The sequence below is a fragment of the Candoia aspera genome, chromosome 6 (assembly GCF_035149785.1).
Source record: "Candoia aspera isolate rCanAsp1 chromosome 6, rCanAsp1.hap2, whole genome shotgun sequence".
NCBI lineage: Eukaryota > Metazoa > Chordata > Lepidosauria > Squamata > Boidae > Candoia > Candoia aspera.
Window position 1 is genome coordinate 42,805,916 of NC_086158.1, and position 27,725 is coordinate 42,833,640.

General features: G+C 40.4%; 1 protein-coding gene across 1 annotated transcript; it reads left to right on the forward strand.

Moving 5' to 3' along the window:
- The first annotated feature begins 1,323 nt into the window (after positions 1-1,323).
- On the forward strand, positions 1,324-26,768 carry MSL2 (MSL complex subunit 2). Its single transcript, XM_063306854.1, has 2 exons — positions 1,324-2,057; positions 23,382-26,768. Exons 1-2 carry the CDS (start codon positions 1,913-1,915, stop codon positions 24,959-24,961), a joined length of 1,725 nt encoding a protein of 574 aa, XP_063162924.1. The 5' UTR covers positions 1,324-1,912; the 3' UTR covers positions 24,962-26,768.
- Positions 26,769-27,725: the final 957 nt, after the last annotated feature.

The window sequence follows — 27,725 nt, forward strand, 5'->3', positions numbered from 1 at the left end:
TTCTCCTTGTGGGAGTGAGTGGGGCAAGCAGATGTTCTTGGGAGAAGTTGGTCCCACAAGTAACCAGGTCTTCTGCCATGTAGGGCTTTAAAGGTCATAACCAGCACAATTGCACATATAACCTGTTATGCAAAACCAATGTCATATTGTGGCCTAATGTGATAGCCTCATTCACACAATATGCAAAAACAATTACTGGGCTCATAGAAAAGTCTGACCCTCATCCTACCCAATTATATTTTAGCCCAGACCAGCATGTTGTGTGAACCGGCCTCTGTGGATTTTCTTTTTCATTACACCAAAGGTGCAAAAAGGTGAAACAGGCAGAAAAGCAATGGGTGAGGATATGCCTCCACTCACTGCTCTGAGAACCAGTTTAGATTTCCCCCCCTTGTTTTAAAACCTAAGTGCTCTTGTTTGCAAAGGAGTTAGCTGAGATGGCTGCTTCTGTCTAATGACAACCCTAAATTCCTTCAGTGATCTGTAATCACCTGCCAGACTGAAGATTAGCATAAGTTATTTGGTTGTTTTATGGAAATGAAACCATAGGGATACATCTTTTCAGATTTTATTGCATTTGTTCTTGTAACTTGGTTTATTCTTTTTATCTTAAGCCACTCTGGAAACATGTCAGAATTCTCAGACAAAACAAAACCTGTTTTCTTTATCCCCACTTGCGTATGAACTGACATTGATGTTATGCAGGCTGCAGATGTTTGGATGTTGTACACTGACCTAGAATTCATTCTTTTGAAGAGAGATTATCAAATTAATAGATTTGATCTGTGTGCCTCTTTTATCCAGCCCCTTTTTCCCCCATAATACAGATTTCAGGTAACTTGCACGTTGAACACTGTGTGGAAGAAGACAACTGTCTGAGCATATGGAAAGTAGATATATTTAATTCACTTTATATTCACTTTGCTTCCTTTAGGTAACATACTTCCGGAAACCCATCATAGACACAGTGGTGTAGTGAACTGCATTTGTTACCAATAAAGTTGTTTTTGGCAATAACGATGAGAGGCAAGGGCACTCTGCCTATGTTCAGAGAGACATTATCATGCACTTCAAACATCCCACCCTAATAAGCACCGTACAGATTGAAGCCGTAGCTCGGGATCAGGCAGAGACCAGCCTTTTGAGGACGTTTAGCTGGAGCTAATCGGAGAACGAGGCGGCCGTGGTGTTATTTTTCTGAATAGCTGAGCGAATCTCAGCTGAGGCCCAGAGAGGGCGCAACCCAGGGCGGAACCCCACCCTGCTTGCTCTCTCGGCGGCCGTAGTGTTCAAGAGGACGCGAAGGGGGTGGGTGCGATGAGGTAGAGAATGGCCGCGCATGCGCAGTAGCGAACCTAAGCGGCCGCGGTGATGGCTGCGCAGTGACGGTTGGATCTAACGGTTGCTATTGACATTGGAGCTGGGCGTGTGGTGGATGGCTCTTGCGCGGAGGGCGGCTGGGAGCAGCGAAGCCGTTTGCTCTGTGGAAGAGACGCAGGGAACCCCGTGGTAATGTGGACGCGCTGAAACTCTAGGCGGAGGAGCCTCCCCCGCCCCTACCAGAGCCGGGCCCAGGCCGTCGCCGTGCGCTGGGCTCGCGGATCCTGCCACCGCCCACCGATGCGGGGCCTCCCCTCCGCCTGAGGCGCCCTGGGAGGGCGAGGGAGCAAGGCCGGCATGGCCGGCCGCCTGGAGTAGTCCCTGGACAGCCGCCGCTGGTAGCAAGGAAGAGCTTCGGCGGTGGCAGTGGCGGGGGCGGGGGGAGCAGGCAAGTGGAGAAAAGCAGGCCCGGCCCTGGCTGTGACGGCGCGTCGATGCGGGGCTAGGAGTGCAGCCGCCCCTCGGCTTGCCCTGCCTGGGCGCGGAGCCGCGCTTTCTTCTCAGCCCGGAGCCGTTGGCCTCAGTGTCTGCGATGAACCCGGTGAATGCTACAGCCTTGTACATCTCCGCCAGTCGCCTGGTGCTCAGCTACGGCCCCGGGGAGGATCCGCAGTGCCTGGCCGAGATCGGCAAGCTGCTGCCCTACTTCCGGCAGTCGCTCTCCTGCTGCGTGTGCGGTGAGTGAGGCGCTTTCTATTGTTCTGGGCCGCGGGCGAGCCGGCACTCTCCTTTTCCCTCCCTCCTCGTCTCCGTCAGTCCGTCCGTCTAGTTTGCTCTCGCCTCCTCTGTTACACCCACTGAAATGGGCAGGGAGCAGTGCCGCCTTCTTTTAGGGTAAACCTCGCCAGGCGAGAGACGCATGCCCTCAGGTCTTACTCTGTCCTCCAGGCAGTTTTGAAAGTTTCCTTCTCTTTTGTCGTGTTTTAGAAACTGCTTCACAACTGAACTTGCTGGCCCTTTGAGATATTCTGTAAATGAAAACTTGGCTGGATTCTCACGCTACAATAAAACCTACATGTTAGCGTGTGTTGTGCAAACTCAGTCCGTATAGTTATAGTGTGTTTCGTGTTATTCGATTAGCCTATTTTTTAAAATTAACTATGATTAACTTACCTATGGTTATATGTATCCTGCAAATACATCCATTACTTACAAACCAAGCAGAATTAGAGCAACTATTTAAAAATATACAACTGAAATGCTGTTATTTAAATCCTTCAGTATAGTCGGCTTCTAAAATAATTCGGAATAGCTAACCTTTTAATAAACCATAATTGGGCTTTACACTTAATTTATAGTCTTTATTTGCTGTTCTAGAAGGATAGCTTATGTTTACATTTTTGTTGTGGCCTCCTTTGCATTTGTGATACCTTAAAATTTAAAATGCATACCTTTACTCAATTAGAAATAAAGATGTTGTATTACAGTAAGAGTATTTAGAGTTTCTGTGTAGAGTGTTTGATGTGTGATGTGACTTTTGTGTATTATGTTAAGACTAGAATATGAAGTAGAACAACAGGTCAGGAACAGTAATGTTCAGAAAACTATTTCAACTTTCTAAGACAATCTGCACTGTGGCAGTTCTCTGACTTCAAAGGGAAAGGGTGATATAAATGGGTGAATCACAGTTTAAGTGGTCTGGTTCTGTATTTTATATATTGGATAGAGTTTTTAATGTTCTATTATTACTTTTGGATTATTGTTTGTTTTTTTGCTGTATGCTGTCCAAACCCATTGTTTGAGTTAGGCAGCCCTATGAATTCATTAAATAAATATTTGTGGTAATTTAAGATTACAGTATGAGGTTTTGTTCATAGTAGGTGTTTAAGTTTATTTAAAAATGCAGAATGTTTACACTGTCACTAATACTGTTTATGTTAACTAGCTTATTAGTGCCAAGAAGTTTGTGCTGTCAACACCACAACTTTATGAAGTCTGGGATAATATCAGTGCCACTTTGTGTATTTCCTGCATGTAATTTCTTTTTGCCTTCATTGTTTCTAAGCCATGTGTACACTTAATAACACTTCATAAATCTCATGAAGTAGATGTGAATCCAAACTGCCTCCCCCAACCCATATGATGTTATTTTTTTTAGGTATCACAAGGTTTTGTGACTGTTTTTGGCATAATTCAAGAATTAAAATATTATGGCCAATCCTATCTGTATTTGAGAGCCAGTTTGGTGTGATGGTTAAAGACACTGGGTAGAAACTGCGAGACTGAGTTCTAGTTCCACCTTAGGCACAAAGCCAGCTAGGTGACCTTGGGCCAGTCCCTCCCTCTCAGCCCTAGGAAGAAGGCAGTGACAAACTACTTCCAAAAACATTGCCAAGAGAACTGCAGGGACTTGTCTGTGTAGTCACCAGGAGTCAAAACTAACCTGAAGGCACTTCTTTATTTCCTTTATTTTCTGTTGTAGGCTGCATGGAATTTCTGTGATTGGACAGTATAAGATTTTTGCTGTAAGTGAATAGAATAATATTAGGGACATAATACTTTGTGGGGAGAAAGAATAAGGTCATCCTAGTATACTGATGCACTCTGCTTGTTTTAGTACTTAGATAGCAAAAGAAAAGAAAACCTACACAGACATGCTAGAGTATTGAGATACTGTTATTATAAAGATTGCATTCATCTGTTGAACCAACTTGCAGAATGTAAACATGAAATTCTACTGTATAGTGAAAAGTGACATTTTCTGCATTTCATGTTAATGTGTCATTTTGTATCATGGCTGTTGCATCTTAAAATTAGCATTACTGAATTAAATATTGAAAGTGAAAATACAAAATAGTTTGCTTCCAGATTCAATTCAAAGTGCTGGTAATGACTTGTAATGCCCTACATTGCAAGGGGTCAGGTTATTTGAGGGACCGCCTCTCCCCTGTTACATCTACCCATCCCATCAGGGCTGGCGGCAGAGGTACGTGGTCCCATCTACCAAGGAATGTCATCTGATGGGACCTACAAGGAGAGCCTTTTCTGCCGCAGCACCTGCTCTTTGTAACATCATCTCCCTCAAAGTTAGACTGGCCCCAACCCTGCTGGCCTTTCAGAAGGCTCTCAAGACATGGCTTTGTCATACTGACTGGGGATCCAGTATGGGACCTATTAACTGGTTGTATTGTTAGTCATTGTATGGATTGTAGTCTCCTGCAAATTGAGTTTTAATTATTTTAATTGGTTTTTAATGGTTATTATTTGGTTGTTTATGAGTAACTATTTATTATTTTCTATTTTTAAGTGTATGAACCACCCAGAGTATGTGAGATGGGCAGCTATGTAAATTGAATGAATGAATGAATGAATGAATACATAAATAGTAAGTTTTGCATTGCTTTTGTTAGGTCTTGGATATTTCATTTCTACCACCACGCTGAATTCCTGTTTTTAAAATAATTATTATGTTGAAAGGGACAGTTTAGTTTTTAGTTTTATTTTTTAAAAAACTTGCCTCTGAGTGTCACGGCCAGGTATTTATTTATTATAGAGGTAGCCAATGGCAGCTTGGCTTCTCAGGTAGAGAATCCAAATTTTGCTTATCTCCTGATTTTCACCAATATCTCTTGTTATTACAAGAGTAATATAAGATTCCCCTTTAAAATAAATTATAAAAAAAATGGTAAACCATCAGTTTTAACAGATCTCGAATAAGCAGATTTCTGATATGGGCATTACCCCAAAATAAAAAAGTCTGCTGCATATGAAATAATCCAGTCAGTTGATATAAACTGTGTCATTGGCATCAATTTTTGTTATTTGTATAATTGATGCAAATTACCTAAAGTTTGGACTGAATTAATATTCAGATTTAATTTATGCTCAGTCTCCCTGAATGGTCCATTAAACTGAGGGCTTACTGTATAAAAAAATTAAACACTCATTTGCTTTTTTTTTTTTAGTATCCATACTAGTATCTGAGGTTAGTTTGTGGCTCAAAGTGTTGTGCAAACCTGGACAATAGGATCAGTTCAGTAAACTGTGATTAAGCAAACCATGGGCTAAAACTTAGCACAAACATAGTCCATGTACCTTTTTAGTCAAAGCATTTGTCTATATTCATAGAACTACCTTGAACCTTAAGCAGATGTGATAGCAGAAGGGCAAGAAAAGTCTTGTACTGTAAAGGTAGCTTTTAGGATAGCAAATGAACCCAACTGTGCTTATTTTGGACAAACTGAGTTTCTGTCACTCTTTTCTTGTAACTTTATGTAGAAAGCAGATTTTAGAAAACAGCACCTTTCATTCTGGAGCCAAACTCTTACTGTCTTCTAAGAGCAATCTTTATTTTCAAATAATTGAATGCTTGCATAGGGTAAAGGTAAAGGTTTCCCTTGACATTAAGTCCAGTCCTGTCCGACTGTAGGGGGCGGTGCTCATCTCCGTTTCAAAGCCGAAGAGCCGGCGTTTGTCCGTAGACACTTCTGTGGTGACTACACGGAATGCCGTTACCTGCCCGCCGAAGCGGTACCTATTCATCTACTCACACTTGTATGTTTTCGAACTGCATGTTTTCAAATAATTGAATGCTTGCAGACTAGCCATATAAACTTCAATTTGAGGTCAGATGAATATTCTGACCAAAGCTGTGAGGTCTACAGCCTTATCTGTAACCCATAAAGTCAGTAGAATTCAGTGCTTTGGTTAAATGATATGGACTGATGGTTAGAGTCTTGTATTTTATGATTCCTGGAAAAAAGTTAAGGTGGGTTAAGGGTTAAGTTAAAGCTGTACAGTAATTTTTTTATTACTGGAAAAGTGAAGGCTATATCACTATTTTTACAAAAATAATAGCTTATCTTTTCATTTCTGTAAGTATAACTGCTCAGTTTAGGTCTTGGATATTCTATTCTTGATAAACTAACTTTCTAGGGAGTTAGTTGTGTTGAACACAGTAGGATTTAGTTTCATGAATAGGATTGTGTTAGTGTTACCCAAAACATTGCTATTTCTTCAGCTCAGATTCATATTAACACTTCAGTGTGTGTGTTGTTTGATGTCTCCTTGTTTCTGCCACAATTTTGCACTCCAGCCCTTCTTCCTTCCCCAATCTTTTCCTGCTGTTTCAAACAGTTGAGGGCAGATTTCTTAATAAAAATAAGAGAAAAATATAAAGTAAACATTGCTTAAATTCATGCATTAGCAAATATTCTTGATATTTTTAAAAGTTTGCCTTAGAATCTATATAACTTGCGGTTTTAGAAGCCTCTTTAGGAAAAGTTTTGTACAAGTAGATGCTTTTTTTCTGAATTCAGGGAGAGGGGGAAAAAGATGAAATTAAAGAAGTAATAAATTGCATACTTTGTATCTCCTTTTTTAAAATGCTGATACTGTTTAATTTAAGCAGAGAAGATTGTAATACTTAAGTATCCTGGTTTTGATAAAATTTATAACCCAAATAGAGGTTTCCCCACGGCACCAACCTTCTCCCTCTTCTTTTGACCTCCCACCTGGTAGTAGCAAAGAAGGTCATAGAGTATTATTATCGTTTCATGTGCTGAATATATTATCCTGCTACTGATTTTATCTTGAAGGTTCTGCTATTTTTATTTTACATATTAAATGTTTATTCTACAAAGCGTCGAAATAATTGTGCATAATGAGTATATATGCATGCATATTCCTCTTCCTCATTCATTTCTTGGTGACATTTATACAACAACTGGATTAAATGAGAAAAAAATTAAGTGTTGCAATACTATTGATTCTGACTAATACGGGATTTAGACTAAAGCCTGTACTTTGAGTTGGACTAGTGTTACATTATTTAGTCTAACCAACTGCTAAAGAGAGTTACAACAGCTGCTCTGCTAGAATCTATATACTGTTAAAACTCTTGTGTCTGTCTGATACTTTGTAACCTTTAACTAGGCAAAATGATGCATCATAGGGCAACAGTTTTTGAACCAAGGTACCTTAAATGGGCTAACTTACAGAATGTGTCAGAATTGAAATTTGGCAAATTTCATAAAACATTTTATGACATAATACAAAATGTCATAAAACATTTCCTGTGGTCAACTCCTGATATTTGACTATGCTATACAGTTCAACATGTGCTATTTTCAAGGCAGATACGTCTTTGAATGTCTTCTTGAATTTTTAAGAACTTTTCCAGTACATTAGAAGCTCTGCCATTGTTGAAGCCATTGAGGAATCTGGTAAGGAAATATCTCTGAAACAATGACCCAATGGATCATGGGTTCTCAAGTTATATACAAAAATACCAATCGTGCTATTCCCCTTTGAAATGAACAACATTATGCCAAGTGCAGAAAAAGAATAACAAATAGTAAGCAGAAGAAATTAAAAGCATGTGATAAGAAAGGGAAATATGTGCCAAGAACATTACCAGATGGGGCCCTAGATATTGTTCACCTCTATCCTTTATGGCTTTGGTCAATCAAGACTTTCACATAACACTTATTTAGTGAAGAAGAAAAGATGTAGACTGCGTTACCAGCCTTAGTCATACTCATGCTACATGCATTGTTCCTTGCAAATGGTAAGAATGTTGGTCAGTTTTTGCCAGCATGCTAAAGTGTAATTTGTACCCCAAGTATACTCATGCTCATATAGAAACTTCATTGTAAGCCAGCATACCTGCATCCTATCAATTATGTGATACATGCATTAGACCAGTGATTCCAAACTCAAATAGAAATAGGGGCTACTAAACTGTACATAAGGATCCCTGCGGACTGCATATTGACTTAGAAAGCCACACATGTTTATATATTTCTTTTGTTATTAATACATCAACACAGTAAAATCAGATAGGAACTACATATAACTAATACATAAACATTATTGCAATTTTGACAATTTGTTTTCAATATTTATGTGTATTTATATATGTGTGTATGTAAATACATATTCCCCCACCACCCCACTCTGAGCTTCTTCCAGGCCTACCACCAAATTATCACACCTCCTTACCTCCTACTCCCACTTAACACTTTCCTGAAATGTTCCCTCTAATTTCTGATGTCCTATCTGTGGAAAAAAATATTTTGTGCAGCTTTTCCCAAACCAAGTACAAATTTGTATGCCACAATATGTGAATATAAGTAAATTGCGAATGCATGCAATTGTTTTATTTATTTATATATCTATGATTTTAATTTTGTTGTTTATTCGTTTAGTCACTTCCGACTCTTCGTGACTTCATGAACCAGCCCACGCCAGAGCTTCCTGTCAGTCGTCAACATCCCCAGCTCCCCCAGGGACGAATCCGTCACCTCTAGAATATCATCCATCCATCTTGCCCTTGGTCGGCCCCTCTTCCTTTTGCCTTCCACTCTCCCTAGCATCAGCATCTTCTCCAGGGTGTCCTGTCTTCTCATTATGTGGCCAAAGTATTTTAATTACAGTAATAAAAAATACACGCTAAACTCGGAAAGAGAAAGGAAAGTAAAGAGAATAAAAAAGAAAAGAAAGGAAAAGAAAAGAAAAAAAATAAAGGAAAAAGGGAAGAGTGAAATAAAGAATGGAAGTCATTTCTTTATATAATTCTATTCTTCTTCACAACAAGTATAAGCAACTTTGGTAGCTCTTCACCCCCCTATAAAGTTATAAACAGATACCTCTTCATCCCATAACCCATCCATTATCTATAAGCAAATCCATGAGACATCAACTTTTCAATCCTGGTATCAGCAAAAAGTCTGAAAAGGATTGCCAGAATTTCATAAAACATGTCTTATTTTAATCTTGATCAAATAAACCTTAATCTTTAGTTCATTCTAATATTGTCATAGCATTTGATCTCTATTCAATTCTTCTTTGTCCCATCACATAAGCTTCTTCTAGGCTTTAACAATCGTCTTTTGTAAATCCAATAAGAAAACATTATCCAGGTCATTCTCTTGGTTTATCATTTGCATTTCCCCTTTAATTTTTAAAAGTTTAGCCAGATTTTTTTGTATATTCAATAAAAAGTCCTTACCGGATCATTCTCTTGGCCTGTCACTTGTATTTCCACTTTAAATATCTTCTCTGTCTTGAAATCTACACTTTTTAAATCCAATATTTCTGATTCCACTATTTCTGAATCAAGCAAAGTTTTTTTTCACGTCTCATTCCTTCATTAACTTCTTTTAAATACAGTTTATCCATAGAAGCAGCATTATTACTGATATTGTTGATATTGTGGTTACTAATTTCTGGCCCTATTCTTCAAAGATCTCCTTTAATATTTCAAATGTTACAGTGTTTTCTGTAATTTTGTGAATCCCAGTCTGAGTCAAAACCAAAGGCAGTTGTTTTTTCTTTTTGCCTGGAATCTTTAGTCCCCTCTAGTGTCCGATTTAAATCATAAAGTCTCTAACCTTTGTTATAGTAGACAAAATAATTCTGGTTTCCACAAAAAGCCATTTATTTTATATAGTTAGTTCCAAAATCTTACAGTAATAGTTTCAATATTCCAAATTTGTCTGGACCCTTATTTCATTGGTTCAAAATCTTATTTAGCCTTTTGCCATTTATTTCAAATTCTTTAAGTTCTTAAACTTATAGTTAATTTTTTGCTTGTTCAGAAATGAAGATAGACTTACCAGGTGGCTTTTCAAACTTGTCATTCTGAAGATCTCTAATAGCTTTAAGATGGTTAGATAAGCAATTTCCGAAAGTGATTACAAGCGAGGTTAGCAAACCTAGTGTTCTTTAGAAGGCTCCACCGCGATTGTGAGCTTGATTGTTAATCCCTTTGTCTCCTGGCACTAAAATCCACGGGAGCAGCTGTCTGGAGCACTTGTGGACGATCTCCCATCCGTTCCTTGTCCGGAGAGGTTCTGAAGAACTGGTCTTCTCATCGGTTCTTTGGAGTAGTCATCGTCTCCCCTCTCCGCAGAGATATGTTTAGCTCGCTATGCCTCACTGGAAGTGCAAATGCATGTAATAGTGATATGTTAAAATATTTACTTATTTCTTAATTAAAGTATAGAAACTAAAACGTATAATAGTATGTCACATACGTGCTTGAAAGTTGTGCGTTCAAGTCATTTTGGAGTTTTGGCAACTGCCCCCTGTACTTTTCTTGGCAGCATATTTCATAAATGACTTGGCAGCTCCTTCCTAGGGGTAAGAGGAGTGACTGCCCCAAGGTCACCCAGCTGGCTTTGTGCCCAAGGCAGGACTAGAACTCACCATCTCCTGGTTTCTGGTGTAACACCATAACCGCTGCACCAAACTGGCTACACACATACACAGTTACAGATTATAATATAAACTCACTAGTCACTGATAAGTGCAATCAATATTTTGAAAACATCTTCCTTCCTTCCTTCCTTCCTTCCTTCCTTCCTTCCTTCCTTCCGAATTTGATACTATAATGAAAGAAAAATTTAGGAAAAAGAAAAAAAGCACTATACAGAAAGCATTTAGATCGTCCCCTCTCATTTTTCCCCATTCTTTCCTTCTCTGGACATATTCTGAACTTACTTAAACTTTAATTATTATTAACTTTATTAAAAAATCAAATTTTAGAATTAACAGTTATGGAGCTTGTGCAGCCCTAAACTCAACAGATATTAATTAAACCTTTTTGGAGGGAGGAAGGAAATGCATTCAACCTGTTCTAGAGGGAGGTGCTCCTTCATGCTCTGGAGGCTCTGGTGCCTGGAGCAGGTTGGTCACCAGTGCAAGGCTGCCTGCCTGCTGTCCCATGACAAGGCACAAGCTCGCTGTCTCAGCTTAATTGCAGTATGAAGGTTGCTTGGCGCTGCTGCAGTGCAGACTGAGGGGGAACTGCTGTCACATGGTGTTGCTGGTTAGCCCATGCTGCAGCAGTGCCAAGCAATCCTTGCTGCTGCAGTTAAGCCGAGGTGGCAAGTTTGTGCAGAATTCCTTGTGAGTTGTGAGCCTGGAGTTTTATGGTGGTTGGTGATTAAATTTATTAATATTTTGCTTTAAAATGTAATACTATGTATGTTTTATTGTGTTCTTATTTTATTTTGTTAAATATTTCCCAATTGCATTTTAATTTGTTTTGGGCCGCACTCAGGAATATTGTGGGCTGTATGTAGTCTGTGGGCTGTGTGTTTGACTCTCTGCATTACTGACACACACTTAGGGTGCCTACCATAAGTAATTATTAGAATATGGAAAGTTAGTCATGATGCCCAGTAGATGTGCTCCTCAGTACACATTATAATGTTCTGGTTGTGGCCTATTTCTATTAAGAGCTGAAATATCTATTTTTTCCCCAGTAGTCTTGAAAGACAGCCTTATGTAGGATACATTGCAGCAATCTGTTTTCATGTTTTAAAGGCATTAGGTGGGTTCTGATATATTTTAGAGTTAGGTTTTAGTGATACCTGCTAGAGTCTTGGGTTTATGCTCTCATCTCCTCTATCATAGCTACAAGGAGATTAGTAGAAGCTATAGCTTCTGTTTTCAGTTAACTGCTGTTCAGTGATAAATTCTGAATTTAGATACATTGGCTAGTCTTTAGTTCCTTATTGGTTAGACAAAACAAGCCAACTTAGAAAAGAATCACAGAAATATTTTATATCAGTATTGTAGATTGAATTTCTTTCCAAAAATTGGAAATACTGTTTAAAGGCAAATAGTTTAACAGTGTATTATATTCTACAGTTATGCAGTCTTTCTGTATAACTAGGTTATCAGTGTAACATTTAAAAGAGGTGGTTGTCCCACCATCTGTTAAAAATGTGGCTGGACCCTACAGTGCTGTACAATTTCTGTCCAGTCTTCAAGCTTCACTTTTTAGGGAGGGTTGTAGAGAAGGTGGTAACGCAGCAGTTCTAGAGAACCATGGAGGAAATGGATTATCTGGATCCTTTTCGGTCAGAATTCAGACCTGGATAAGGGATCAAAATGGCATTGATGGTGTGGGAGCGGGATGGGGTGGTGCATCCAACCTTGCTCTTGACCTTTGAGCAGCTTTTGATACCATCAGTCATGGCTTCCTTCTGGACCAGCTCTGGGGATTGGGAATGGGTGGTACTGTGTTGTGGTTTTCTTTCTCCTTCCAGGGCCAGTTCCAGGTGGTTTTGATAGGGGAAGAAAGCTCCAGCCCATGGCCTCTGCTTTGCAGGGCTCCACAGGGCTCAGGGCTCTCTCTGCTTCTATTTAACATCTACATGAAGCTTCTGAGGTTATTAGACAGCCTGGGTAAGGTATCATCAGTATGCTGATGATACCCAACTTTATATCTCCACCCTGGCTGCCCAAATGATGCTGTGGAAGTTCTGTCTCCATGTCTGCAAGGGTTCAGATGGGGAACAAATGGCTTTAGCTCAACCCTAGAAAGACTGAATGGCTTCAGGTAGTCTGGTCTATTCTATTACTGTTTGGAGGAGCAGTTGGTTTATTGGACTGCCAGAGCCCACCTTTTCTGGAGTGGGAGAAGTTGTTCAAGCTGGCAGCAGCCGCCAGCTGATTACATTGAACTGCACTCCTTTTCTTCCCTACTGTAAGATGTTCAACTGGCAGAAGGGAGACTCGGGTCTTGTGCCACCTTCAGCTATGGAAGCTCACTGGGTGACATTGGGTCAGTTGTTCACTCTCAGGCCAGTGTTCTTTGTAGGGTTGAGGGAGAAAATGAGAGCAAGTAGGGCTATATATGCCTCCTTAAATTCATAAATGAAAGGTGGGATATACAGTAAATCTGACAAAATAAATTTATTTATATTTATTTATAAACATATTCACTGCCCATCTCTCCCCTATGGGGGGATTCTCTTGGAATGGGGATAACAGATGAATTATTAGCTATTTAGTGATTATTTAATGATTGGGTAAAGGAGATATTGGTGTGCTTCTCTAAACTCAATCTGTTGTCAGTGATAGTTAATACTCAATTTTTTTATGGTAGTTTACACTGAACAAAGTCTGGAAAGAGAAGCTATTACGCTGCAAATCATCAAATCAAAGAGCTCGGGAAATGCTAATCCTTTGGTACCTAAGAGGCATGGAAATTTGGATACGGTTGGAGCTTAACGTTTAAGAAATCAGGAATGACATTTGTGAAAAGTCCAACCTGAGCTGCAAAACAGCAATACTAAACAAGAAGGAAATGCAGTAGAATTGGAAGATGTGCATAGTCTTGCTGCTCTGTGGACAATGCATATGTTCTTGTGTCTTATTTGTTCCATACAACTATGTATCTTCATCAGGTTGCCTTTATGGAAAATATGCTTTTTTTTCCAAAAGGAGTATTCTAAATCTGGGAAAAAGTAAAATTCCTCCAGATTATATATTCATTAATAACATGATTCCTTAGTGGAAAGGGGATGCAAGAATTTCAGTTACAATGAAATTTGCAGAAGATGCTATAACATCTTCTGTGCTTCTATTTTCTATACCATTTCCTATTGAGACCTTATTTTATTTCAGAATTTTCTGTTCTGAATTTCATACGCAGGACATAGTGGAAGTAACTTTGTAATACTGTTAACCATTTAGCATTCAGGCATCCATAGTTGTCAGTAAGGATACAGTGTATAGCCACTGGTGTTCCTTTTCCTCTATGCTTATCTTGAACTGATGTTTTTGGTGAAAGAGAGGATGGTTTTGTGTGATTCCATCTCATAACCTGTTTATTTCTATGGGTCGCTCTGTTATTGTAGGTCTGTTATAGGTGCACATTTGACGTTACGTTTGACTATATCTGAGGCAGACTGTCTAGAGAGTCTGAGATAATGGCTATCCTCTATTTTTTTAGAAGTCTGTTGTACATGCTGTGTTTGTGCAGATTTCATCAGTGAAGTGCCTTTTAACTTACATTGCATTTTTCTCTCTGATACGCTCATTGTTCTGTTTGGCTTTCAGTTTCCTGGTATGTTACATGTGTGCCTTGAGGATTTGTTTTGTGACAGAAAGAAACTTGAAAAAATAACACATCTAACATTTTTTTCTAATGTTTACAGTAATATGGCATGGATGGAGAACAACAAATTCAGTGCTTTGTAATGGCCAAGTCAAATTCCAGACCTAAGTCCCATAGAAATGTGTTGCAGGACTGAAACAAGCAGTTTATGCTAGAAAACCATCCAATATTACGGAGCTGAAACAGTTTACTATAGAGAAATAGGGAAAAATTTCTACACAGCAATGTGAAAGATGGATCATTAATTACAGGAAGTGTTTGATTGCAGTCACTGCAGATAAAGGTGGTACAATCTTTTAGTGAATCTAAGGGAGTAATTACTTTTTCACACTGGCATATCACATGTTGGAAGACTTTGTCACTGTGGTATTATTTGTTCACTGAGACTCCCTTTATCAGCAGGATCCACATGAAGCTCTGATAATATTCAGTGGTAAAGATATGCAAGAATTCAGAACAAGCAAAAGGGAACAAATAGTTTTTCACAGAAGTGTAAAAGAAACGCACATTAAATCAGGACAACAGTGTGAATATTAGACTTGGGCTTAATGCACACAGCAGAGTGAAGTCTAGTACAAATGTTGATTAATAAAACCTCAGGATTCTGTGGTTACAGAGAAAAGAATTATATTACATATTGGCTTCAAAACAAAATGGTATATTGATTGGAGATATTTCTGCACTTTGCACAGTTCCAATTCCTTTTCTATCGTTCTGTTCCTCTAGCCCCCTATTCCTGTAATTTTGATACCTGTTTCCATTTTACCCATTAGTAGTCTTGTCTCTTTCAATTTTCTTATTGAGATAAAAGTAAAAGTATCTTCAAATCAAGCTTGACTCCTTTGAACTTACATAGATATATCCATACACTTTTAATGGTGTGATACGGAAGTGGTTTGCATTGCCTTTTTCTGGGATATATTTTCAACTTCCCAGTCTGGTCTATATCTGTAGCCTTTACTGTACATGTAGCTCCCCCTCTGCTACTACACTACAGTCCTTGGTTAGTGATGGTAATTGGGACCAGAATTTCCATCATGGTTGTAAAGTGCGACATCAAATGACCACAACGCTTAGCGATGGCAATCCTGGCAGTCCCTGTTGCCGGTCTTAACCAAATCCCACCAGTCATTAGGCGAGGACCCACCCTGATCCAAGCCATTCCCAGCTTGGTTCCTCCCAACACCAAGCCATGGTAAGGTAAGGGACTGCCTCCTCTTTAACTCTGTCCACCTGCCTTTCTCCCCCCATCTCTGCCCTTTTGGCCACCTGCCTCCCTGTTACGGCCAACTGCCCAGCCCTGCCTGCCACCCACTGCACCCCCCCCCACTGTACCGACCAGGGCCTTTCACGCTGCCTCCTTTTGGACTGGTGCAACCAGGGCTTCTCTTGTGCTCCTCTCAGGACCTTCCTTCGCAAAAGAAACCCAGCCCATGAAAGAAGGTCTTGGCTGCACTGGCACAAAAGAAGGACCCGGTAGAAGGTTTCCTTCTTTCACACCAGCGCAGCCAGGGCCTTCTTTCATGCGCCAGGCTTCTTTCATGAAAGAAGGTCCTGGGCAGGGCACAAACAGAGGCTCTGACTGGCATGCGAATAGAGCCCCTGGCTGGTGCACAATTGGAGACGCTGGGCAGGGCGCAAGAGAAGCCCCAGTTGCACCAGCATGAGAGAAGGCCCCAACCAGTACAGTAGTGGCATGCAGTGTGATGGGTGTGGCAGCAGGCAGGGGCAGCTGGTAGCGGCAGCTGGCAGCAATGGGCAGGTGGTTGGCCAAAAGGCGGTCATAAACGTGGGTGGGCCTGAATTTTGTTTATACAACTGCAGGAGAGCTGCAACAGCCAGAACTTCAAGGACTGGCAGTAAGTCCTTTCATTCAGCACCGTCGTAACTTCGAATGGTCACTGAACGAATGGGTGTTAAGCAAGTAATGCTTAGCTTTTAGATCAGCCAAGGTTGGCTAGATGCTGCCACTTCAGAAGCTTTCAAGACATGCATGGTACTAATTAGATTGGTAGCAAGATCCATTGCAGAAGACAATTTATCTTCCACAGTTTCTACCTGTGTTCCTTTGGGTATTTTTTTTCCTTTTTCATTCATTTTCTTCCTGCTTCCCCTTTTTCATAATCTTCTCTCATGATAACTCTTGAAAACCATCATCCATTTGAGAATTTCATTGTTTTTTGTTTAAAAGTTTTCTCTAACTGTATTATGTTTTTATTTTTGTTCACCACCTAGAATTCCTTTTGGTAGATGGGTGGCCATGTAAGCTTGTTTAATAAATAATTATACCTAATGCTTAGGGAAGCAATATAATTATTAATTCAATTTTCTGTTGACCTGAAATGTTTCATTTATTAGAGTTATCTAATGTTTGGAATAAATTGGTAGATCCTGATCTGTACATCCAGTAGGGCCCTATAAAGCATTTGAAGGAGATACTTTGCAAAGCAGGTAACTGGTAGGATAGTTTTGAAGCAGCCACAGGAGGCTTGCAAAGGCTGTGGCTGCCTTAACACTTCAAAGAGAAGTCCTTTTTCATGGTAACACACTTGAGGAAGTATTTCTTTAAAAGTTTTGCCTGGTTTTAAAGTCCAGTGCTTTGATCCCATTTTTCTGGGATCACAATATACACAGACATACAGTCATGTGAAAAAGAAAGTACACCCTCTTTGAGTTATATGGTTTTATGTATCAGGACATAATAAAAATCATCTGGTCCTTAGCAGGTCTTAAAATTAGGTAAATACTATCTCAGATGAACAACAACACATGACATATTACACCATGTCATTATTCATTTTACAAAAATATAGCCAAAATGGAGAAGCCATGTGTGAAAAATGAAGTACACTTTATGATTCAACAGCTTGTAGAACCACCTTTAGCAGCAATAACTTGAAGTAACTGTTTTCTGTATGACTTTATCAGTCTCTCACATCGTTGTGGAGGAATTTTGGCTGATTCTTCTTTACAGCATTGCTTCAGTTCAGTGAGGTTTGCGGGCATTTGTTTATGCACAGCTCTCTTAAGGTCCTGCCACAACATTTCAGTCAGGTTGAGGTGTGGACTTTGATTGGGCCATTGCAACACCTTGATTTCTTTTCTTTTTCAGCCATTCTGTTGTAAATTTGTTGGTGTGCTTGGGATCATTGTCCTGTTGCATGACCTAATTTCAGCCAAACTTTAGCTGACAGACAGATGGCCTCACATTTGATTCTAGAATACTTTGGTATACAGAGGAGTTCATGGTCAACTCAATGACTGCAAGGTGCCCAGGTCCTGTGGCTGTAAAACAAGTCCAAATTATCACCTCTCCACCACCGTGCATGACAGTTGGTATGAGTTGTTTGTGCTGATATGCTGTATTTGGTTTTCACCAAACATGGCGCTGTACATTATGGCCAAACATCTCCACTTTGGTCTCGTCTGTTCAAAGGACATTGTTCCAGAAGTCTTGTGATTTGTTCAGATGCAACTTTGCAAACCTAAGCCGTGCTGCCATGTTCTTTTTAGAGAGAAGAGGCTTTCTCCTGGTAACCCTTCCAAACAAACCATACTTGTTCAGTCTTTTTCTAATTGTACTGTCATGAACTTTAACATACAACATGCTAACAGCCTGTAGAGTCTGAGATGTAACTCCTGGATTTTTTGCAATTTCTCTGAGCATTGCATGGTGTGACCTTGGGGTGAATTTGCTGGGATGTCCACTCCTGGAAAGATTGGCGAGTGTCTTGAATGTTTTCCACTTGTGAATAATCTTCCTCACTGTAGAGTGATGGACTTTAAATTGTTTGGAAATGGCCTTATAACCCTTCCCAGATTGATGGGCAGCAACAATTGCTTCTCTAAGATCATTGGTGATGTCTTTACTCTTTGGCATTGTGTTAACACACACCTGAATGTTAGAGACCAGCAAACTCCTAAAACTTTGGCTTTTATAGAGGTGGTCACACTTGCTCATGATCAATTAATCAAGGGCATTTGATTAGTAGCACCTGGCTGCTATTTAGCCTCTTAATACCTATGGAAGCAGTAAGGGTGTACTTAGCTTTTCAACAACTGTACATGTGTATCTGTATATAGCGTGCATAGAGATTCTGAATTATAAATAAAATAAATCAATTATTTTAAAAATCAAATCAAAATTTTATGGTTCAAGGCCAAACGCATTTTAAAAATGTAATGTTCTGTAATTTATTCATTAATGCTTATTCTTATGGATTGGGCAAAGCTTATTTCTGTGTCATTAGAAATCTGATGTATAAAATTTTGTCTGGATCACTGTCCAAATCATTGTGCTAGTTGCATTTTGGTGGCTATATATTTGTAGCAAATTGGGATGAAATCATTAACCAGATACTCTCAGTTAAGCGGCACTCATGGGGATTGGTAGATGCTGGATAAATGTAGTTTCTGGTTGCTTGAGAGTTACTATTAAATCCTAATACCCACTAGATGGCAGCAGAGAGATACAGATTTTTTTTTGCCAGTTGCTTGAGAGTGCTGGGAGTTTTTTTGGTTTTTTTTTTCTGGTTGCTTGAGAGCGCCAGTTTTTCTCCAGTTTGATTTTTGTGCCAGTGGCTTGAGAGTGCCGGTTGCTTGAGTTCCGGTTAACTGAGAGTCTACTGTATTACAATGCTTTGTGTGTATACCTAGCTCTGTGTACAAATATTAAGGATGCTGCTGAGAACTGAACTGTCCCTTACATTGTTCTGCACATACTAATGACTATTATTGGTTTGCTCCTTACTGGAAATGTCTCTCATTTAATACCTGCATTTTCATCAGTTTTATTTAGATATGACATAAATAGCTTTTTCTGTGATAATTTCTGAGGAAGTATTTAAACATTTTGTCTTGCAAGCATTAATTTGCATTTATATGTGTAGTCAAATGCATGTTTTTTTAAGGCAAATTAGGAATTTAGCTCAGAGATTATAGCCTGTTCTTGCCATCTGTAAAAATATGTTAAGAGCCTTTTACTAAGATCTTAACTAAATGTTGCATTTGCCAATAAGCCTTCTCTGTGGAGAATCTGAAGGCTTCCCACCAACAGGCAGAAGAAATTAGGGAGGGAACATGCTTACTTTCTAGGTGAAGTTACTGGCTATTGCTTACCAGTTCTCTTTTATTAATAAGTGTCTTAGGAGTTGGTTTAAGAACAAGAGAAGCAATGAAAAGTACTTTCTGTGTAGTGAGAGGACAATAGTCCATCTCCCCACTATTGATATTTTCAGCATTGGGAGTTCTCAGTGTCCAGAATGTGCGTACATAATATTTATTTATTTTTCAAATTTCTATAAGCCCCCTTTCCCCCCAAAAGGGGGACTCTGGGCGGTTTACAATAAAATCAGCAATTAAAACTATAAAAGATATAAATTACAATTAAAACAACCAATATAAATAGCAAATAAAATAGATTAAAAATCCAAGTAGCGAAGCTCTCATTCATTGGGGAGGGCTCTATGGCACCAGCCACCCCCAGGAAGAACTATTGCCCTTCCCACACTAGGTGAGGCAGCGGAACCAGGTCTTCAAATTATTCCGGAAGGCCAGGAGCGAAGGGGCCTGCCTCAGCTCTGGGGGCAGAATGTTTCAGAGGGCGGGTGCCACTGCAGAGAAGTCCCGCCTCCTGGACCCTGCCAAGTGGAATTCCCTTACTGACGGGGTCTGTAGCATGCCCTCTCTGCATGACCGGGTGGGACGGGTCAATGTTATGGGGATAAGATGGTCATAACCAACAACATGAATTGGACCTGGAGGCAAACTGGCACCCAGTACAGCTTGCGCAGCAGTGGTGTCACATGTGCCGAACTTGCAGCACCAATAACTTCCCCCGTGGCTGCATTCTGGACCAGCTGAAGCTTCCGGATACTCTTTAAGGGTAACCCCGTGTAGAGCACATTGCAATAGTCAATATGGGAGATGACCAGGGCTTGAGTGACTGTTTGGAGGGCATCTTGATCCAGGAAAGGGCGTAACCGGCACACAACATGAAGTTGCACAAAGGCCCTTCTGGCCACGAATGCCACCTGCTTTTCGAGCAGGAGTCGTGAGTCCAGAGGACCCCCAGGTTATGTACTAGGTCTGAATGGGGCAGCGCAACCCCATCCAGAATTAAAGATGATAACTTCCCGGATACAGAAGAGGCGTCCACCCATAGCCACTCTGTCTTACCAGGGTTGAGCTGAAGCCTGTTGTTCCCCATCCAGACCCCCACAGCCCCCAGGTACTGAGAAAGGGCAGCCACCGCATCACTTACCTCACCCAGGATGGAGATACATAATTGAGTATCATCAGCATATTGATGATACTTCATCCCATGGTGATGGATGATTTCACCCAGTGGTTTCATGTAGATGTTAAATAGGAGAGGGGAGAGAACTGAACCCTGCGGCACCCGACAGAAGAGGGGTCGAGGGTTGGATCTCTCATCTCCTATCACCATCGATTGGGACCGGCCCTGGAGGAAGGAGGTGAACCAGTGTAAAACTACACCGCCCACCTCTGAGCCGACCCAAAAGGATACCATGGCTGATGGTATCGAAAGCCACTGAGAGGTCAAGAAGAGCCAGGATGGATGCACTGCCTCCATCCCGCTCCCACCAGAGATCATCCATAAGTGTGACCAATGCAGTCTCTGTCCCACATCCTGGCCTGAAACCTGGCTGGAAGGGGTCTAGATAATCCATTTCATCCAGAATCCTCTGGGGTTGTAACGCTACCACTTTCTCAACCACCTTCCCGAAAAAGGGGAAGTGGGAGACAGGACAAAAATTGTCCAACACAGTAGGGTCCAGTGATGGTTTCTTGAGGGGGTGTACCAGTGCCTCCTTGAAGGCAGCGTGGAACACCTCTTCTCCCAAGGATGTATTAACCATCGCCTGAACCCAACCACATGTCACCTCCCGGGCTGTCTTCATCAGCCAGGAAAGGCATGAGTCTAGATGACATGTGGTGACATTTACAGTCCAGAGAATCTTGTCCACTTTCTTAGGTCCAAAGGATCAAACTGTTCCGAGATAACAGGGTAAGTACATTCCCTCAGCATCTCCCCTCAGACTGCGTCTCATGCTTAGAGTCCAACTTGGAACGGATTTGAGCGATTTTATTCTGCAGGTGCTTAGAAAACTTCTCTGCATGGCCCTGTAGGTGGATCACTGAGTCCACCTTCCCCAAAAGGGATTGAGTAATCTTAAACAGGGCTATTGAGCGGCATTCTGTGGATGCAATAAGAGAGGAGTATTGACGTTTTGCCACTCTTATCGCCACAAGGTAGGCCTTAATAGCAGCTCTAGCTTGTGTTTGGTCAGATTCGGTCTTTGTCTTCCTCCAGTGATGCTCTAGATGTCTCTTGACCCTCTTCAAAACCCTCAACTCCTCCGTAAACCACGGGGAGTGTCGGGTTGAATGGGGCAAGAGAGGTTGCACAGGCATGATCCTGTCCAAGGCCCCAGCTGCTTCCCTATTCCAGGCTGCGGCCAGGACCTCTGCTAGACCATGCAGTAGATTCTCGGGTATAACCCCCAACTCCTTCTGAAACACCATTGGGTCCATTAGTCGCCAGGGGAGACCAATCAAATGGGTCCAGCCTCCCTGCGGAGTGCAGTAGCACAAGAGAATCTCAGGGCCACCAGGGCATGGTCTGACCATGACAATGGGACAGATCTAACTCTCCCCTCAGATCACATTGCCACTGCTCCGACAAGAAAACCAAGTCTGGAGTGAGGCCACTGTCTCGAGTTGGGTTCCGAATGATCTGGGACAGTGCCATGGCTGCCATGGTAGCCATGAACTCCTGAGCTGCCTCTGAGGCATGCCCCAGGGATGGCAGGTTGAAGTCCCCCAGAACCATAAGCCTGGGGAACTCCACCACCAGCCCCGAGACCGCCTCCAGCAGCTCAGGTGGGGAGGTTGCTACGCAGCAAGGAGGCTGGTACAGTAGCAACACTCCCAACTGTTCTTGTGAGCCCAACTTGAAAAATAGGGTATCACAACCAGCCACTTGTGGAACAGCACCTCTGAAGGCCACTAGAGACTCTTGGATGACAGCCACCTCCCCTGCCCCGGTGTCTTGGCTGGTGCCACACCTGAAACCCGGCTGGGCACATTTCCGAGAGGGCTACCCCCACCTTCTGGGCCCAGCCAGGTCTTGGTGATACATGCCAGGTCTGTCCCATCCTCTGTGATCAAATCACATATGAGGGGAGCCTTGTTAACTGACCTGGTGTTAAGAAGTAGCAGCCGGAAACCAGGGCCCTCAAGGATCTGCTGTCCAGGGCCTGGGCCGGAACCCAGAGGGCCGGAACACACCACCGGTAACAAACACCGGGAATGTCTTCCCTGGAGATGGCCTGCCCTCCAGTTCCCATCATAGCATCCCCAGCCCCATCACTACCTCAATGGCGTAACCTGCCCTGCAGCCCCCAGAGTTTCCAGGCCCAGTTGCCTCCAATCTCGGACCTCTGGAAACCCTGGATTGAAACAAGGGTCCCCTACTAATAGCTCAGTAGTCAAGGAGTATGTGCAATGCATGGCCAGTTTCTCTGTTTCCTGCTTTATAGTTTACATTTGAAGTATTGGAAAGCCCCATAGGAATATTAATATTTTAAACATGATCTGTGTGCACGCATAACCACCCTTCCACACACATACACAATTTGGCCATCCTTTATACATTACAGTATAGAATACATACTTTTTCTCACTTCATGGTTAGTTTTTATTGAGAAAAGAAATGAACCCTCTGTTTTGCTTCTGCTGCTTTGACCCAATTTGTGTATTCTTCCCTCTTCCTTATAAATAGGAATATTATAAATGAAGTCCTTGGAATTCATACTTCACTAAAAACGGAATTATGTCACGTGCCTATTTATTAAATTTTATCACTTATTCAATATAAGATTACATTGTAATCAATTTTCTAAAAGTTAAAACTAAGGTTTATATAGTTAATCAGAGAACATATTGGAGAGCCTTGGATCATTCAGTCCAGAGCAACTGGTATGATACCTGTGATAAATTTTGCTATTAGCCTTATCAGATAAAACATACAGCAGTGGTATTACACAGACTTTGTAACTGTTGAAAAACAGTCTTTGGAATTATTTTTGAGTTTTTATAATCTCCTTCTTTTTCCTCTTAGGAAATCTGCTACAAGATCCAATTGCACCCACCAACTCTACATGTCAGCATTATGTCTGCAAAACCTGTAAAGGCAAGAAGATGATGATGAAACCATCATGTAGTTGGTGCAAAGACTATGAGCAATTTGAAGAAAATAAACAGTTAAGCATTCTGGTGAACTGTTATAAAAAACTATGTGAGTACATAACACAAACACCACTAGGACGAGATATTAAGCAAGCTGTTGACAGTTCCCCAGATCTTTTGACTTTGCTTAAAGATGGCACCCCACTCAATGTTGACACAGAAAAAACATCTGATGAAGCCTTGGCATTGTGTTTGATCCATTCCCCATCACCTTCAACTTCAGAGTATGCTAATGAGCCTCCAACAAGTTGTTCCATACCTGAAAGCACATATGATTGTGATGTAAAAGGCTCCAATGTTAATGGTCTGCCCAGTTGTAATGGGCTCTCAGTAGATAAACTTGGAGTAAATATTCCATCCCCTGAACATGCAAATACAGTCAACGTATGTAATCCTGGACAGTACATAAAAACTGAAGATATTTCTAGCGGTCTTCAGCCTATGTGTGACATAGTTTCCCCTGGTGACTTGTGTGCAACCGGCATTGATATTCACAGTTTCAGTGAAGATATCAAACCTGGTGATCCTCTTTTACTTAGCGTTGAGGAAGTGCTACGGAGTTTGGACTCTAATGCAGGAGTATGTAGCCCTAATCTGCAGCACAGCCTGGAAACCAATTTAACAAATGGCCCATTTTTGCAGCTTTCTCCCCCACCGACTAGTCACAGTGTGTATATATCAGTGGATGCTTCACCTCATGGGATTTCTTGTACAGCTGCAACACCTAAGGTAGCAAAATTAAACAGAAAGCGATCACGATCAGAAAGTGACAGTGAAAAGCTTCAGCATATTCCAATTTCTAGCATTCTTTGTGGCCCAACATTGGGAGCCTCAGCTCCAGTAATGATGAAACAGGAATCAAAGATGTCTTTGCAGTCAATAGCAACTGTACCTAATGGAGGTACTGCTCCTAAAATAAGTAAAACTGTACTATTATCAAATAAAAGCATGAAAAAAAATCTAGACCATACCACCAAGAAAGCTCACCCAAAATCTAAATCAGGAATGCTAAAGAAGTCAAAAGAAAAAAATCCTAGCAGTCATGTTATGCCAGGAAGTCCAACAAAAACTGTGTACAAAAAGGCACAAGAGAAGAAGGGGTGCAAATGTGGCCGAGCTACACAAAATCCAAGTGTTCTTACATGTCGTGGCCAGCGCTGCCCTTGCTACTCGAATCGCAAAGCCTGTTTAGACTGTATATGCCGTGGCTGCCAAAATTCATATATGGCTAATGGGGAAAAGAAACTGGAGGCATTTGCAGTGCCGGAAAAGGCCTTGGAGCAGACTAGGCTTACTTTGGGCATTAATGTGACCAGCATTGCTGTGCGCAATGCCAGCACAAGTACCAGTGTAATTAATATGACAGGGTCACCAGTGACAACATTTTTAGCTGCCAGTACAAATGATGATAAGAACTTGGATGAAGCTATGGACATGAGATATGACTGCTGAGTCATTCTTTCTTTCTCCCCTCCTTTGGTAAGGGGACTGCTACAATTTTGAAGGCAGCTATGGTTCTGTTCAACTTGCCGGAGCTCCTGCATATAGATCACTTGTATCAAGTGTTTTCATTGCTATGTTGTGTGTTAGTGTCAGGGAAATAGTTTGCTGGTAATTGCGGAATTATCCCAAAACTGTCTTTAGTTCTTACAACACCTCATAGTTTGAGATCAAATGCTAATGTAAATGATTTTTTAATACACAACTACTTTTTTGGCATATACTGACCTTGTTGTACCAATTCATGCTTTGTGCTTAATCAGAAATTGATTTAATATACTGAAATTATTTCTAGTCAGTCCATCACAGTTGTGCTAATTTATGATGTATCCATGTTCAGTATCATTATTGCAAGAAAAGTGACATGCTAAACCAATAAACACTTCAACAGCCAGTCTTGTAATACCACATTATTTGTGGATAGGGAAGTTAATAATTCAGCACTTAAACTTTGTTCAGTAATAAAAATCTTACTGTAATTGTCCAACTACTGTATGCTGACCTGAAACCAAGAAACGATCATATTGGTCTTTAGCTTCAGTTGATATCACTCAAGACTTTCATATGCTTGATCATCTTTTGGAAAAGAAAAAGTTGGCGTTCCTGTTTTTTTTAATTTCACACTATTTTTAAGTTTACAGATCGATGTCATGAACCTGTGTCATGCTGTGTCATAAACTTAACATTCATCTTCAGGATATTTTTGCTGAGTTCATTATGAAATAGATACTGTATTTTTTTAACTCTGTTATGCTAGTTGGCTAAAAAATAAAAGTGGTTTAAGTCTTATGCCAAAGTTATTGAGACATCATTGTATTTTAGATTCTAAAATATAACAACTATCAGCCCATTCTTGCAATTTCAGGCATATGACACTGTCAAGACATAGTTTTCACTAGAAATTACCATGCCTCTTCTTCCAAGATTAGGTGACTGGTTTTCCCCAATTTATATTCATAGCTTTGCTTTTGCCTGGTTGGAACTAGGGTACACAAGATGAAATGTAGCAGGGCCCTGGATTAAATCCTATACAGTAATGCAATAGTAGAATATGTCAAGCATGGAGGTGTTGTAACTGATATCTGTAAAGAGCTGATATAAACCCTGCTGATTATGTAGGATTTTGAAATTAATTCTAAGTTACACCATTGGAAAAGACAACACATATTGAAAATATGTTGAAAATATGTTAATTCATATCTATTTTACTTTTTTCCAGGATTGGTGTCTAATATTTAATTTTTTATTTTGCATAAAGTATGGGCTGACTAGAATAGAAAATATTGGGTTGTATCTAATTAAGCCTCTTCCTTACGGCCTCCATGCTCTCTCAAAATCTGTTTTGGAGGGTTGGGGGACCCTATGGAGGGAAGAGAAGACAGTTGGACAGGAAATGTCCTGTTGCACAAGTCAAAGGTGTCTCTTGCAACTTGGATTTTGCCCTTTTTCTTACGTTGCTATATAAAGGACAATGTTCTGATTTAGAGCAATATTTCAGTAGCTGTTGTAAAGAGAGATTATACCACAGATTCTTAAACACCTTTGTTTGCCATCTAATTGTTAACTGGTTAACATTGCTAATGAACTGTAACATTAGATACGTTGGATTTGGCACAAAGCATGTACAATGATGGTTACTAGGTCTAAAACTAAGAAAAAAAATTTGGATACCAGTTGGGTGATGTCTCCTTTTTCTTCTGTAGTGTACCAGGTGTCATTTTATGTCAATGTGAGCAAATAATTATTTTATTGGCTTTCAGATTTGTTTTTCCCGTCTTTTCTGTGGGTGGGGCGGGGTGGGGGAGGGGAGGGGGTTAAAGCCATAGGAAGAAGAATGTGATGTAAGTGTTCAGTATGTTTTTTTTTTGTTTCTGTTTTGCAAGAAGAGTTGAAAAATATTTTTGATAATGAGAGTAAATGGTGGAAAATGCTCTTTAGTATTCTTGTCTTTTTTGCAGCCAACCTCTTGAATTTTGCATTTAATTTTCAATTTAATGTGTTGTATTAAAATATATCAGTTAAATACGAATATGACTTTTATGTGGACCAAATGGGACCTGCCATTATCTGTTTTCCATGTTTGAACCTTAACTTGCTAAAGCAAAACTTACTCTTTCAGTATGTTAAGAAGGCTAATCAAACCAGAAGTCTGGAAAAGTGTTTTCACACACAAGGTGCTATTTGGGAATACCCATCAACCTTTTTTTCTTTCCAGAGGTTTCTCATAGTTCAGTTATGAACGTTCTACTGTATCATAAATACACCTTTTCTCTAGATGGAATAATTTCAGTATTTTCCAGTTGCACTAAATAGTATTCCATTAGCTGGTTATTTAAATTAAATGTTCCTTGGAACTGTTTATTTGCTATTCTGCATCTTTGTTACTGATGGTTAATTCAACTTCGTTTTAATGAAGCAAGTGTTCTTCTCTGCTTCCATAGAAGCTGAGGTAATAAATGTCAGTCTTAAGATTGAATTATGTAAAACAACAAAATATTTAGTGCTCTGAATACTTTTTTAAAAATGTCAGTGCTTAAAATTGTTTTATTCCCTAAATGGGCATTCATAAATTTAATGAAATAATAGTACAGCCTACCATGCTAGCAACAAAAGGCTGTCAAAAGTAGTAGTTTTGAATCCCTATATTCTGGCAACTTAGCTTTATTGTTTTGCTTATAGGAAATGTAATTTGAGAGAAGGAAATTACCTGAATGCA

Bases quoted from the DNA above. Each gene is read 5' to 3' on its own strand.
- MSL2 (XM_063306854.1), top strand. From the start codon at position 1,913: ATGAACCCGGTGAATGCTACAGCCTTGTACATCTCCGCCAGTCGCCTG. The intron at 2,058-23,381 runs GTGAGTGAGGCG...TTTTCCTCTTAG, and splicing joins GCTCTCCTGCTGCGTGTGCG to GAAATCTGCTACAAGATCCA.